Here is a 14,428-nt window from a genome sequence, read left to right on the forward strand (position 1 = left end):
AAACTGCATATGGCACGACGTTCGCTGACTTGAGTCATGAAAATGCGGTTGGACTTTTAGGCCATGTTGGTAGTGATTTTATGGAAGACAGATTAAAGAATATGATGCTTGTTGGCCTAACAATAATACCCAATTGTATAAAATGTACACTCGAAAAAAATATAGACAGTAATTTAAGAGCACCAATGTTATACATTTGTGCATTGAGAGCGGAAGAAAACTAAGAAGAATGCAGCAATTCCACCCAGAGCATAGCAGGTGGCAAAGGTGAGTCCCTCTGCTGGTGTCATTGGAATGCCATACACAGCACCACCATTTGTTGCATATGAGGCCAATAGTAAAGAACAGCTGCTATATGAAACCAGGATTCAATGCTTTAACAATTGTTCGTTAAATGTGACTTTACAAGGAAGTCACGATTTTAGCCCAACTTTTCTTGAATTGGTTCTCTAAAATTGTGTGTCAGGAGGCACTACAAAAGTTGTTTAATGCTGCAGCTACATTTTTTCAAGGCTTTCAAGTTGACTGTCGCAAATGACGATTAGAAGAGTAACTAACTGTACTGCCATCATTTTAGAAATGGTTCATTCAGAAGTATATGAATTCAAAGGAGAGAACCATAAAGAATAATATTCCAAAGATGCAGAAAAATAAAGCACAAAGCTACAACCCTTGCAGTGAATAAGCAATAAAAAAAGCTCATGTTGATTTAATAGTTAAAAAAGAAAACTACCTGCGACATAGCAAGTCCTTGCATGATTCCTGTGAAACCATAAAGGTTTCCCAAAGCTGTCTTTGTGTCACCAGCCACTTGGATCCACTTGTTGAGCAGCTCCACACGCTCCACATCATCGGCACACATCAACAGCGTTGACGCAACAAACAGTTTCAGGCACTCAGTCCTAAACGAAAAATGTGAAACTGTTACATACATTTCACCCACGCCTTTAGCGAGTTTGTCATGGTCAACATCAATAAAAGGGTAAATACAGAATCACAAAAGTCATATTTTTGATGAACTGTGGCAAGACAGAGAATGAAAAAGTGGGGCACTTGGAAGTTAATGAATCACTGATGCACAGGTAGATAAGTAATCCAGCATCTCCTTTTGTAGTATCACTACTGAGTTCTGTTAAGGAGGGATATGGCTTTTAAAATCAACTTCCTTATTTCTTCATGGATTTTGATGAAAATTGGCAGAGGTTGTGGTAATTTTTCTGCGATGTTATCATATAAATTTCAGTTATATCTCAACAACTTCTTTATTTAAAAATTTCTTCTCCTTTTGGACTTGTCCCCAGCCTGAACAACTTACAAAATGTGATAAGAGACTCGTTCGAATCATTGTGCGTTCCAAAATGAATGGTTGAAGGCGTGACATTCCAATTTTTTTTTTTTTTTTTTTTACAACATGATTTCTTTAGTTCTCATTTTTTATGAGGTGCCTGTACAACAGGCATACGGACTGTGAACAACTAGTTGAATCATTAATTCAGAAGAATTCACATTGGAAAAGCAAGAATGCCACACCCTGAATAGCACTTCAAAGAACGAAGACAGAATTGAAAAAGAATTAGCAGCCGTGAACAAATCAGCAGGACAAGCTGTGTAGGAGGGAAGAAAAACAGTTTCAAGAAAATGGTTTTCAGAGCTGTACCTTGGATTTTAAGTTATCAAAACGCACCAGGGCTGCAGTCATTGATGCCCTATCAATGGCCTATCAGTGGAGTGTTTTGCCTTTAGTCTGAAGTGCTTTGCTTGCCTTTTTTTTCTCCAAGACATCCTTCTCGACTTCTCTGTGAAGAGCATATTGGCCAGGTTGCAGACCAAATGTTGCACAATATCCCACAAGAGCACAGTGGGTCCTAAAATTGCGTTTTGCCTTGTTGGTGACTGGGTCTAGTGGAGCAGGGAGGCTTACCCCTCAGCAATGCTCACATAATGTATCTATCGCATTCAGTGGGACACTTCTGTCTTTTTGTAGCAATGACCAGATGACTAAGTAAAAGCTTTCAGAAGCATTTTGATTTTTTTTTTCTTTTCTTTTTTTCCTGCACAGGGGCTGAGCTGCACATTAAAAAAGCACATTTACATGGGCAGCAATGCAGCTGAAACATGCATGCCTGCACAAGGGCTGAGCTGCACATTAGAAAAGCACATTTACATGGGCAGCCATGCAGCTGAAACATGCATGCCTTGCAAGTCAGCACTTATGTGGAGGTTAACCTTGTATTTTTGCAGCCTAATGTTTGCACCAGCTACCATATTTCGAGAACATTGTACTGTACCAACTTTTTCTCTTTTGAACCTTGTGAGGGCCTGGAGAGCTTAAGAAATGCAGCGGAAAGCTTGTTGAATAGCATGAGCATAGCTAAATGCGACATCCTTGGTGCCCACCCCCGCTTTCATTTGCATTTTTTTCATTTTTATTGGCACCTGCACATCACACGCTTCGATGTGAATGAATTGAAATAATCAAGACAAAAAAAGCGGGGAAGTGCCGACCTGCACTGTAGCTTAATACCTCTGTCGCACGAGCACGCAAAAACTCTTTTACGTAAGCGGTCTTTTAGCAAGTTGAAATACTTTTTATTCAAAAGGCGTTGCACAGCAGACACATGGCACTGACAATCTCTTTTTAGTGTTTGCTTCTGGGCACACTACTGAAAGCGTGGCGCTGGCGTACAAAACAAAATCAGGCAAATTAAAGTGATCTATCTCAAGATATAAGTGAAAAATTGTTGTATTACACATTTTTCAAATAAGTTTAATAATGCCAGACTAAGAAACGTTATAGCAAAGATTTATTCTTGTACTTTAAAGAGCGTTTGCAGGAATAGCGAAGTGCACAAGTTTGCCTGGCAACAATGGGCTTCTCTTATCACGTTGGCTGCAGCTGCAGCGTTCCCACCACGGGCTACCTTCAATGGTCAGGCGGCGCAGCGATCGGCTCAGCCGTCAGCGCCACCGTGTCAGTTGCGCAAAACACCGAGGCGGCCACTGCTACGGAGGTATGCTTTTGCGGCACTTGTTTGAAACGTGTCGGTCGTTTTAAATTGTGGTTTTAAGGCAATCGAAAACATCGAGGCCCATTTTGAACCACCGACACTTGAGAAAAGATGTCAAATTTACGACTACAACCATGTATATCGTGTCAAAGAAGCAAATAGCACTGACATCACAGCGAGGTGCTTAAAATAAATTATGCAGTTTTAGGTGTCAGAACCATGATCTGATTATGAGGCACACCGTAGTGGGGGACTCCGGAATAATTTGGATCACCTGGGGTTCCTTTACGTGGACCTAAATCTATAAGCACACTGGTGTTTTCACATTTCGCCCTCATCGAAATTTGGCCACCGTGGCTGGGATTTGATTCCGCGACCTCGTGCTTAGCAGCCGAACACCATAGCAACTAAGCAACCACCGCAGGCCGCAAAGTGTTTGTCACAACAAATCAAGCATACTTACGACGTCTAACTCAAGTTAACAAATAATTCTTTTATTCCACTTAAGTGAGCAAATACGGCCGTGGACGTTTTTCAACTGTCATTTTAGCTCCATTACTTGGAGCGTGCCTTGCACCTCACAATTGTAGAGGTTTTGGTGAATTGGCACGTAAGTGCTTTCTTCTCCGTTGACAAAGTGCCTCGAGCATATTCTAGTATTGTCGTTTGGGCTCGAATCTGAGAGGGCATTACCGCTGAAGCATAATAGAGGGCAATCAGCTGAGACTGAACAAATATACACTAGCCTGCGCGAGAGAAATGCTAATTTTCAAATACTCGACGTGTTCTGCGGTGTACTCCAACCTTAGTTCTGCTGTTCTAAGTGCGAGAAAACATTGGCACGAATGAGCCCGGTTCCAGCAGTCGCGTCTCAGCAGCAGTCAGCAGCAGGAAGAAGCACAATGCGTACAAAGCTCCAGCACGGAACGCTTACGAAGCTAGATTTGACACATACCAACCACTGCGCGTTTGTTTTGGAGCAAGACAAGCTAAACAACTATCTAAACTAATTTACAACAGCAGGAATCAGTTAACACATTTTTATGCAGTTGACGCTATATTGTGTGTTTTTACGAATGCCGTTGCTGGTTCTCTTTTTTTTTTGCATTTATGTCTTAGTTCGTTTAACAGAAATTCACAAGACCCACATGAACCGCTAAGATCCAGTTCAGCCACCAGGTTGCTTCTCCCGGTTTTGAAGGGAAGCGGTACAATTTGATGCCGACATCCCCTTCGCGGTTGTGACAATCCTGAACACAGCAGTATCTGTGCTTGTTTTTTTGTTTTTTTGTTTTTTTGTTCACACTTCTCACGGAGGAGCTGCCAAGAGGCTGCGATGAATCCATTGGAAAATTGGAAAAGCAGGCTTTCAAGTGGGTCTGAGCGCACCACGGACAATGGTGAAATGACGGTGAGGGCCTACTCGCGGGTGCTCACCGCCGCTGCTAGGTGGCGCGATATGTACAGGCGAACTTCATTGCAGGGTGCCCAGAGGGTGCTTTTTGCGTGCGCCCAGGTCTGTTTCGTCAGCGGCGTTGGCCATCGACGCTGACAATGCTGCACACGAGTTTTCCCGTCCGCGCGGCGCGTCTGTAAGCGTCATCACAGGACAACCGCGAACCGTTCGACCTGCTTACGAGAGTACAGAAGAAAATGAACATTACTGTGTTTACTGCACCTTCTGCGAGACATAAAATAATTTTTTACAATGAGCCCAGACGACATAAAAATACGCATTGGCTTATTTTTTTTTTTTTAATATATAATAATTGCTGACACCCACTGGTTTTGAGGCTACTCCTTTTCGGCCGTAAAAGAGATCGACGAACTTCGTTTCCAGAAAAGACCACTTCTGAAAATGGATAGCTCTCTGTCGTGTGTCTGCCCGCGAAACTCCTTTCCAGAGAAGTATTTGTTCAAAAGACTTCCGAGTGCCCATGTGACAGGGGTATAACAAGTCGTGAAAAATAAAAATAAATAAATAAAATTAAAGCCCGACTCCGGTGCGCGATGTCTTTGGTCGCAGAGCCCGAGGTGTGCAAAATGCTTAGCCGCGGGTCTGAGGACTCCGCGCACGGTGTGTTCGATAGCCGAGTCCGAGAGGCCGATGTGCGAATTTCTCAGCTGCTAGTCCGAGGTGTCGGCGCGCGATGTTCTTGATCGCCGAGTCCAATGCGCCGATACGCGAAATGCCTAGCCGCGGGTCCGACGAGCACGCGCGCGATATGCATGGTCGCGGGCCCTGAGAGTTGCGTGCGCGATGTGCTTGGTTGCGGCACCTATGCTCGAAAGGCTTAGCCGTGGGCCCGAGGATTGCTTGGGCAATGTGCTTGGAAGTAAACTTGGGAGCGAAACACCGATGCTCGAAAGGTTTATCCACGCACCCGAGGATTAGGCGCGCGATGTGCTTGGTCGTGAAGGCCGCGTCGCAGATGCTCTGAGTGCTTAGCTGTGAGTCTGAGACGTCCAGTAACTGTGGGCTCGGCTGCGCTTCTGAGGTGTCTACGTCGCGCCCATTATCGACACTCGTCAAGATCACGGTGGTCGAGACATCGATAGCTCGCGAGGTGTAAAGACCAGCAGACTACGCCCTTTGGAGCGAGTGCCGGACCAATGGCGAACCGTGCTGGAGTTACGTGGCGAGCGCGACCAATCAGAGACCCCGAAACGACCTTCGGTTATGCGATTTTTTGTGCGCCTGTTTCTGTATAGAGAAGATATCTGAAGCGGTAAATTTGAAGACGGAGAAATGCGCTTTCCGACGAGACCAAAATCGCAGCACTCGGTTGCGCCGTTCCGGGGATATCGTGGCTTGAAAAACGCTGTTCTTTCGTGATTTCTGCGAAATTTTTCGCAACCTTGGCTGATACAACAAATTATTTAGAGTACTTCTACGTGTTTTTCAGAGATTAAATTTCGGAATCGGGTAGAAAATAGTTTATAGAAACTGAAAATGATATTTAAAAAGAAATCGATTTTGGGGCCATATTTCGCGATGCGAAAGCCGCTTCCCCGCCTAAATCAACCCAAGTAGAGGCAGATTGAATAAACGCATGTCCTCCCTTCAAAAAATTTGTTTAACTAAGTATAGAGGCCTTTGTGGGATCTTTGAACAAAGGTGAATTTAAAAATAAATATCAAGTTAACCGACATAAAATGAACAGTCGATGGTATATGACCTCCCGTACTCACCACAATTACTTTAAAGGACCCCTCACCAGGTCTGAGAATTGCTAACAAATTAGTGCGATCTGTATAGATCATGTATGTGATGATGGTCATGTCTGAAAAACATTACAGCTACGTATAGAGCAAGAACAGCTGAATATTCAAATGAAAGCCTGCGCACCCTTTTTCTCAGAGTAGCCAGTCTCCTCACTAGCAAAGACAATGTACCAGGTCTTGCCTACCAGCCTTTAGAGGCCAGAATGTGATGCAGTGCACAAAACAGCAGCAGCAATGTGAACATAAGTGTACCCATGAAATGCAGAGTGCACAAAACTGCCACTGGAGATGCACTGTGCAGCATCTCCAGTGGAAAAAGAGGGAAAAAAATGAAGGCAAGGTCCCTGACGTAAACATTACATGGGCTTCCAGCTCCATGTGAGAGAAGGCAGGCGAAAAATGTCGCTTGAAGATATGCTGGTCTAGAGAATAGGAGAAAGGCTCTTCTGCAAGGAGGGTAGCTCACTTCGTCGCAACATCACCTTGCAGCATTTAATCTGCTCCTATCTCTACTATTACCAAAACCCTGCAAAAAATATTTGCAGAAGCACTCTGCAGCTTCCAGCGCATAAAAAAAAATTTATGGTAGATCTTGGTGAGGGGTTCCCTCAAAGATTTTGAATACTCATATGACACATTCTCAGCAAGATAGACGAAGCAAAATCTCCAATGCATTCAGCAAGCTTAAGCAATAAGAATCTCACCGTTCCAAAAGGTCCTTCCTGAATCGTGATCCTTGGGGCAAAGCCAGCAGTTCCAAACCCACTGAAACACCAAGCCCCAGGTCTCTTTCTCCTTTGAGTCCCAACATATCTAAGTCAAGCCGAGTCAGATGGTTAGCCAAGGCACGAGGCCCACTCTCCAGAAGGACACTACGCACACGTGCCATAATGCTCTTGTCCAATGGCTTATTATCAGATGGAAGCAGCGTTGTTGCAAATGTCACTAGGTCAAATGTTGATGGCGGGTCAATTTCAGGCACAGTCACCACACGGTTGCAAGCCACTATGTCAGAACATTGCCCAGCTGGCATCTGTGTCAGGCCAGCAGCGCCAGTTCGAATGAGAGTTCGGTGTGGCAATGCTGGCAATCCATGCCGCTTGATATCACTTGGTCGTGTTGCAGGGTCACCAGCTTCAGTGACATGGCATGAACTACCATTGTCGGCAAGTTCAGAGTAGACGCCTTCACAGTTGTTGACATACTGTGTCACTGGAACAGGGTCTCTCTTGGCAACTGCTGGCTTTTGTTGCAGTCGTTTTGAGGGAACTCGGCTAGGCTTAGGGGGCGGCTGGTCTTCCGAGCTTCCTTCAAGGTTCCTAAGGTCAGAAACTCAATTTATTAGCTGCCTCTGACCAGTAGAGATTGACAAGTTCAAAACACAATATGCTGCGCTTACCAGCCTGCTTTCAATGTAAGATATCTGAGAAATGTTGCAGCATACATAGTGCCGAAAGCAGCCAAATAAGACCATTCACAAACTAACTTAAGAAGAGCTCTATAGCAAAGTTAGCAGTCACACCACAAAGGTAACTGACAAATTATTTCGAGGCCTTGCTGGAACTTGAAGCGTCCTATCCCAAACACCAGATACCATAAGTTATCTCGTACAGCGTGTTCAGCATTGCCGACATGTCGACATCCAGTTATTTATTCATACATTCTGCATACATGCTAGCTTAAAATAAGAAGCGCACAGCTACAAGTGCAAAATAATGCAGTACTTATGGCAGAGACATGGGCTAATTGGAATCCTGATATGTGATGAATTTCCAGTGCTTCAGGACAGTCGGGTGGTCAGCAGGACAGGGGGGACACTGTTCTTCAACTGATTTCACTTCCGAAAGATACACCCACAGGTCACATTGTAGCATACAAAAGACCTAGAATCATGGTCAACGTTCTTGCTGTCTTGTTGACTTTTATTCTCCCAGTATTTTCTGCTTCCCCCAAATTGATGGAAATTCATTAAATATCACACAATGCTGTGTCCCATGTATTGTTAACCAAGCTTTAAAGTAAACTGGTGCCATTTACATAGGTGAAATGAGAGGCCATACTTTGCAATAATCCATTTGATTTTTCCATTCTTTTGGTATCTGTTCCGAGTTGATGATTACAGCGATAATGACAGTGTGGCCATGTCCAAGATAATCACAAAAGGCGAAAAAAAATGACAGGAATTGTTACAATACATGGCCCAAGTTCAGCTTTACTTAAAGTACACTGACTTTGTGAAACTCGTTTTTTTTTTATTAACTAGTTAGCCACCTAATAGTAACTAACAAATTTTACCAACCTTCTGGGGGAATGCATGTTTGTGCCTTAACTGTGGATCATCATTGAAAATTTGTTTTCATTTGTGCCACACAAACCTTTGCACATTTTAATTTTTTTTCACACTGCACAGAAATGGCACAAGAGCAAAAAAATAAAAGCAACAAAAAATGCACATAGAAAATAGCTCAAACATTACACACTAACCGCACTATGTGAACACTGCAGCACTGCCATGTTTGCTACATGGCAATTAAAGAAAAGCTGTTGCACTTAGCTGCTACACTACAGATGGCACCTCGTGATGTACGCATCCTTTGTATAAAAATGGATGGCTGAATGAAAAATCTCCACTTTATAATTTTCATATCACATATAAGGCCTCCAGGAGTGGTATATTTTATTCACTTGAATTTATCACAGTGCATAGACAAGGCCTTTAAATTAGCCATCTGGATTTTTTTAAAGATTGGAATACAATGAACTTCATTTCTCCACATTTTGCACTCTCTGAGCAAAGAACTTGGCAAGTTTGCCATTCACAGTTCTTGCATGAGCAATCCGAATATTAGTGAAGCTGCAGTAGCTGCATAAGCTGTGCTTGTGCATATATTTTTCCATCGAATGGGCACCCATTATAACTATATAGATAATCGTCAGACAAAATTGCCTGCATTAATTTTTTTTTTCTGCATCGTACTGTTCTTGAACATTGATCCGTTGGAGACATTAAGTTAATTAAATAAAATTTTCAAAAATTGTTTACTTTTCTGTTAATATGTTCTCCCTTTAAAAAAAATTAACGAACTAGCAATCAATACACCAATTCAGTGTATCAAAAATAATACATATCAGTTTTGCAACTCTACACATTACTTTCTGAACAATCACACTGGGAAGAGAACACAATGAGCATAGTGCAAGCAAAATAATTAAGGTCATAAGTGCAGGACACTGCGCATGGCCATGCTGATGACATTACTTGGCCACTTGGTGCATTAGTGAGGATTCCAATCCATCTGTGTATGTAGTTTACATTAACCATTCACTATACATGTACATCAAAAGGTTCTACACATGTGCAGTCACAGGAACTTGCCTCTGGGCAGCCTCCGAGCTGACTGTGCCGGAAAGTGGTCTGTGTTCCAAGGTCCTACGTTCCAATGTTGGGCTGAGCAGTGGATCACTGCCCACACGAATGAAGCCTCTCCTGTGGCTCCCAGAGTTGTCCCTACTCGGCAGTGTCGCACACGATGATATCTGCCCAGTATTTGAATGGCCCAAAGAGTGCAATTTCTGTGGCAGGTGGGGCTCAGTAGATAGCTGCGCAAAGATATGCAGGAAAATATAAGCCTGAGGACAAACTCAGCAACCTATAGCTTCATGCTGCTGGAAGACAAGCAATGACAACTGCTTCTCACATATGGTTTGTGGTAACATGGGGCAAAAACAAAAAGCAACACAAGCAATACCAGTGCAATAAAGTAAGCAGCTAAGGCTAGTCAGCAATTCATTCATAAGCACGAATTAATTGATACTTCTTTAGATGGTAAGAAGGATTGGTTGCAATACAAGGTGATGATTTTTAAGTTTTATGGAATTATTAAAAATAGCCTGTTGCAGATAACATAATTCTAGTCCTTGAGCTGGATTATTTGGAGAGGCAGACATTACTTGCACGAGCAATCGAAACACATATTCAACTAATTAAAATAATTCACTAATTATCTTTTGACTTAGTTACTTTACAGCATATATTGCAATTAACGAATTGTAGCCAGTGAGCTTGCAAGGCGTATCCACTTGGAATGAATTTCCAGAATGACGCTAGTTTGGAGATATGCGCTATCAAACTTGCCCTAAAAATTCACTGTTCCACTTAATTTTTTTAACAAAATGCTCTTTTATGCATTGAAGCACAAAAGTAACTGAAACACCCATGTATTGGGTTCCACACTTTGGGAAATAATATCTCAAAACTGGTGTCATCCTGGAAATTCATTTCAAGTGGCTACGTCTTACAAGCTCATTGGCTGCAATTTGTAAATTGCAATGTGCTGTAAAGTAATTAGGTAATTAGTGATTTTGTTAATTGGTTGAACATTTGTTTCGATTTCTCGTGCTAATAAACATCTTTCTCTCTCTTTCATGCTAGTAATGTTTGCCTCTTTGAATAATCCACCTCATGGACAAGAACGATGCTATCTGCCACAGGCAATTTTTAAAAATTCCATAGCACTTAAAAATGATCACCCTGTATTTTGTATGCTATTGGCACTGCAAAGAGCAAAGGGTCAAAGGCTTCTATCAAGTGATTTCAATTATGTTCAGTTTCTAAGTAAAAATATTTTTTATGGGAGTTGAAACTCCACAGAACACTTTCCAGCTAATTTCCAGTTCGCAATACTGAAACCTACCATACAATAACTGGCTCGTTCAATGCACCTTTCTACTTATTTTGCCTTCCATGTACCTAATGGAAAAATTTAGTTCCTGGAGAATGAAACTCCAACAGAGCAAGTGTGCGTTCTTTTGACACATCTGTCAATGCGACATCAATGGGAAATGATCAGTTTTTAATGACAACTCCACTCTATACATGTAACAGGATAGCTTCTGTTCTGCCCAAACCAAGCGCGAGCTCTGTCCACCTAACTTGCTCTGTGTAATGTCTGTTCGAAATAAAGAAGTATTTCTTGAAACATTGAGTAATTCATAATTTTAATGGGTATAAATTACCAATTTAGCCTGTTTTTTTTTTCCGCTTTATTAGGACTTAAATGCTCTGGCTGTAAATGCAGACTGCACTTGATCTATCAAATATAGCATGAAACAGACTCATACCCCATTGGAAGGTGCAGGGACTATAGTAGTGGCATCAAGAGCCCTGTGCTGGGGTGGCTCCGCAGCTTGGGACACCTCAATGCCATAGCGCTGGGCGTAGTAAGAAAGTGGCATGCTCCTATTCACAGGCCTTGACACTACAGCACCAGAAGCAGCTGAAATTGGCCGCTTGTTTCCAACATAGAAGGTTACCAGATCAGGCACTGTATCAAAACAGTCATCCTCAAACTGGTACTGGACACGTTCATACACGGTGAATGGTTGCAGGACCACCTGGAATGTCACAAAGTGTGTAATGAGTGAGAGGAATGAAGGGAACTGAGGGGCTTGATTTTTCATTGGTTGCATTCAAGTCAAACCAAAAGACAATGAAGGTAGTCTAGAGAAAATTAACTGTTCGTCCTAATTTAAATGTATAAGTAACAAGGAAAACGGAACTAAAAGTGGATGAAAAGACAACTTGCTGCAGGTGGAAGCTGAGCCCACATCGAAATGACCTTGCCACATCTTCTGCATTAAGTGTGCAGCGCCCTACCATTGAGCTACAAAAGCAGCCATCTACCTGTACACTCTCTTGAGTATTTACATTTGTGTACTAGGTTGACAGTGTTAGCCAACACAACTCATCGCCATGACAGAGGATAATTTAAAGCCATGGTGGCAAGTTCAATTAAAAAGAATCTCTAATTTCCCCTATGCTTTTCTTGGCTTCATTATACACTTCAACAAAGTGTGAAAGGAATCCAGGCTAAGGTGCACACCCATGAGGGACTTTGCAGAGGAAGTGGGGAATGGGTTGTAGAAAAGCCACTTCCTTTGCTGTTTTCCCTCAAGCAGCAATTTTGCATCTCATCACCAAGATGTATTAGTGTGCATTATTTAAAGCACAGTAGCACCACTAACATTGTACTAACGCACCACCACATGTCACTACCAAGGGGCCATATTTGTCAGAGTATATATTCTAGGAATAAACTGCGCCAGGCACTTCCTTGCTGGCCCGGCCAAATGCTGCCTCATCCCTCGAACCACTACATAAGGAAATGCACCACTGAAGGCTTTAGCTGTATTTGCACATGTTAAACCCTTCGCAGCCACGAGGACCTTGTACCTCGCAAACAAATGGTCCACCTCCTACCCTGGAGCAAAAGAGGGGGTTGTCTACATCACTGCAACAACATAATGTGCCTATGACATCAAGTACCCCTACAGATGGCACCTTATGATATACACATTCTTTGTGTCAAAAGCACAGCTGAATCAAAAATAGTCACTTTAAGATTCATATCAGACATAAGGCCTCTAGGAGCGGTACACCTTATATGATTGAATTTATCACAGTAGACAGAGAGGGACGTTAAGTTAGCCATCTGGATTTTCAAAAAATTATACAGATGAAGTTCACCTGTCCACATTGTCCACTCTCTGGGCAAGGAACACAGCAGCTTTTCATGCCACTGATACTTCATGAGCAATCTGAATATCAGTGAAGCTGCAGTAGCTGCATAAGCCGTGCCTAAGCATATTTTTCCATTCAACAGTCACCCATTAAAGCTATGGGAGTAATCCTCAGACATAACTGCCTGCATTAATTTTTTTTTCCTGCACCATACTTCTCTTGAACACTGATCTTTTCAGACTTTAAGTTAAACAAAATTTCAAAAATTATTTGTTTACTTTTGTCAATATTTTTTCCCTTTAAAGGGGTCCGTACCAACCCTCGGGCTTGGTGAAAAGCACTGTTCGTGCAGAGCACTGTCCGTGGATGCTGTGAACATCTCAGTCAAACTTTGCAGTCATGTGCGGCGCGTGAATCTTGCAAGTGGAGTGCGAAGTCACCTTTATCTCAAACGCTCTCTTTTCAACAGAAGCCTGCTCCTCACTCTTTTCTGGATGCTTTATATTGTAATATAGCAGAATCACATGCGTGCCTGCTATTGGCCAATAGTTGATATCAATCAAGAAGGGTGTTCAGATCAGTGCGCTTCTTCCTACTGTTATTGTGCATATTTATTGATGCGGTTTAATAATCAGGCTGAAGTAAGCGAAAATCTCCTTTCGAATTTCAATAATAATTATGTGGTTCCGGAAGAAGCCAACTATTGTCCGCTGACACTCGGCCGCAGCCGCCCACGTAGGAAGTAAACTTTGGCCACCCTGCTTATGAGTGTCATAGCTGTCGGGTCTCGCAAATTTTGACTAGTTTTGAATACTCAACTAGCCTCAAACCACGTGATACTTAAGGTCAGACCCCACGCATGCTTGCCAGAGCGTGTTCACTCCTGGCCGCTCCTGGCTAGACACCTTGGCAGACTTTGCTTTGTATTGAGCTATTGATAACACTTCAAAATGCGCAAGTTGGATGCAGCTACTATCCTTCGATCAAGCTGGTGCAGGACAAAGCCAGTCTGCACCACGTAGCATGGCCAGACTGGAGCATATGAGTGCGAGCTCGTACTTATATCGTCGTGCACAAAGCAAACGCTGCGCATACGTACTAAAGTTGCATGTAGGTGCGGTCTGCTACATAGCATACATAGTGTGGCTGCGACGGTGCTGCAAAGAGTCCGCTGACTGAGCGCACGGCGGCTCACTGAGGACAGCCATGTTTGGCTATGTTTGAGGCGACGTAGGCGCCAAAATCGGTAGTGACGTCTGTGCGAGCATCCAAAATCAAACTTGAACTGCGCACCACGGTGACGTTCAGTAGACGGAGCACTGTGGGCAGGCACGTCCCACTCCACCGTAGCCTTCGCAGTGCAAGTAATTGAAGAAAGAGCGGAAGCACCGTGTAGGGGACGTTTGATTGCCAATAACTCCGCTTCTGCTGAGTGCATTGAACTACTTTTGTGCGGCAAAGTATTTATGAAATAGTCTACGTTAACCTCAAATGCACTTCTCGGCTTTGATAAAAAGTGGTTCAGAGCCCCTTGAACAAAAAATGATGAAGTGGCAATCAATATGCCCCACCCACTGTGTCTGGAAGTGGCAAGCTGACAGTGCTGGCTTCCACTTATCACGATGCTGCATGTTCATCATGATGATTGCAGCCTATTGCAATGACCACGCAGTTG

At 43.0% G+C, this 14,428-nt stretch overlaps 1 protein-coding gene across 4 annotated transcripts in view; it reads right to left on the reverse strand.

Moving 5' to 3' along the window:
* Positions 1 to 14,428, reverse strand: part of LOC126548063 (breast cancer anti-estrogen resistance protein 3 homolog) — a 249,730-nt gene that overhangs the window by 7,223 nt on the left and 228,079 nt on the right. For all 4 annotated transcript variants that reach the window (XM_050196144.3, XM_050196145.3, XM_050196146.3 and 1 more), the window contains 4 exons: positions 11,355 to 11,627; positions 9,610 to 9,833; positions 6,938 to 7,552; positions 734 to 902 (listed from right to left, as the gene is read on the reverse strand). In XM_050196144.3, coding sequence (XP_050052101.1) covers positions 734 to 902; positions 6,938 to 7,552; positions 9,610 to 9,833; positions 11,355 to 11,627 — 1,281 coding nt within the window. The remainder of the gene's footprint in view (positions 1 to 733; positions 903 to 6,937; positions 7,553 to 9,609; positions 9,834 to 11,354; positions 11,628 to 14,428) is intronic.

Source organism: Dermacentor andersoni, chromosome 1 (genome assembly GCF_023375885.2).
Source record: "Dermacentor andersoni chromosome 1, qqDerAnde1_hic_scaffold, whole genome shotgun sequence".
In the NCBI taxonomy this organism is placed as follows: domain Eukaryota; kingdom Metazoa; phylum Arthropoda; class Arachnida; order Ixodida; family Ixodidae; genus Dermacentor; species Dermacentor andersoni.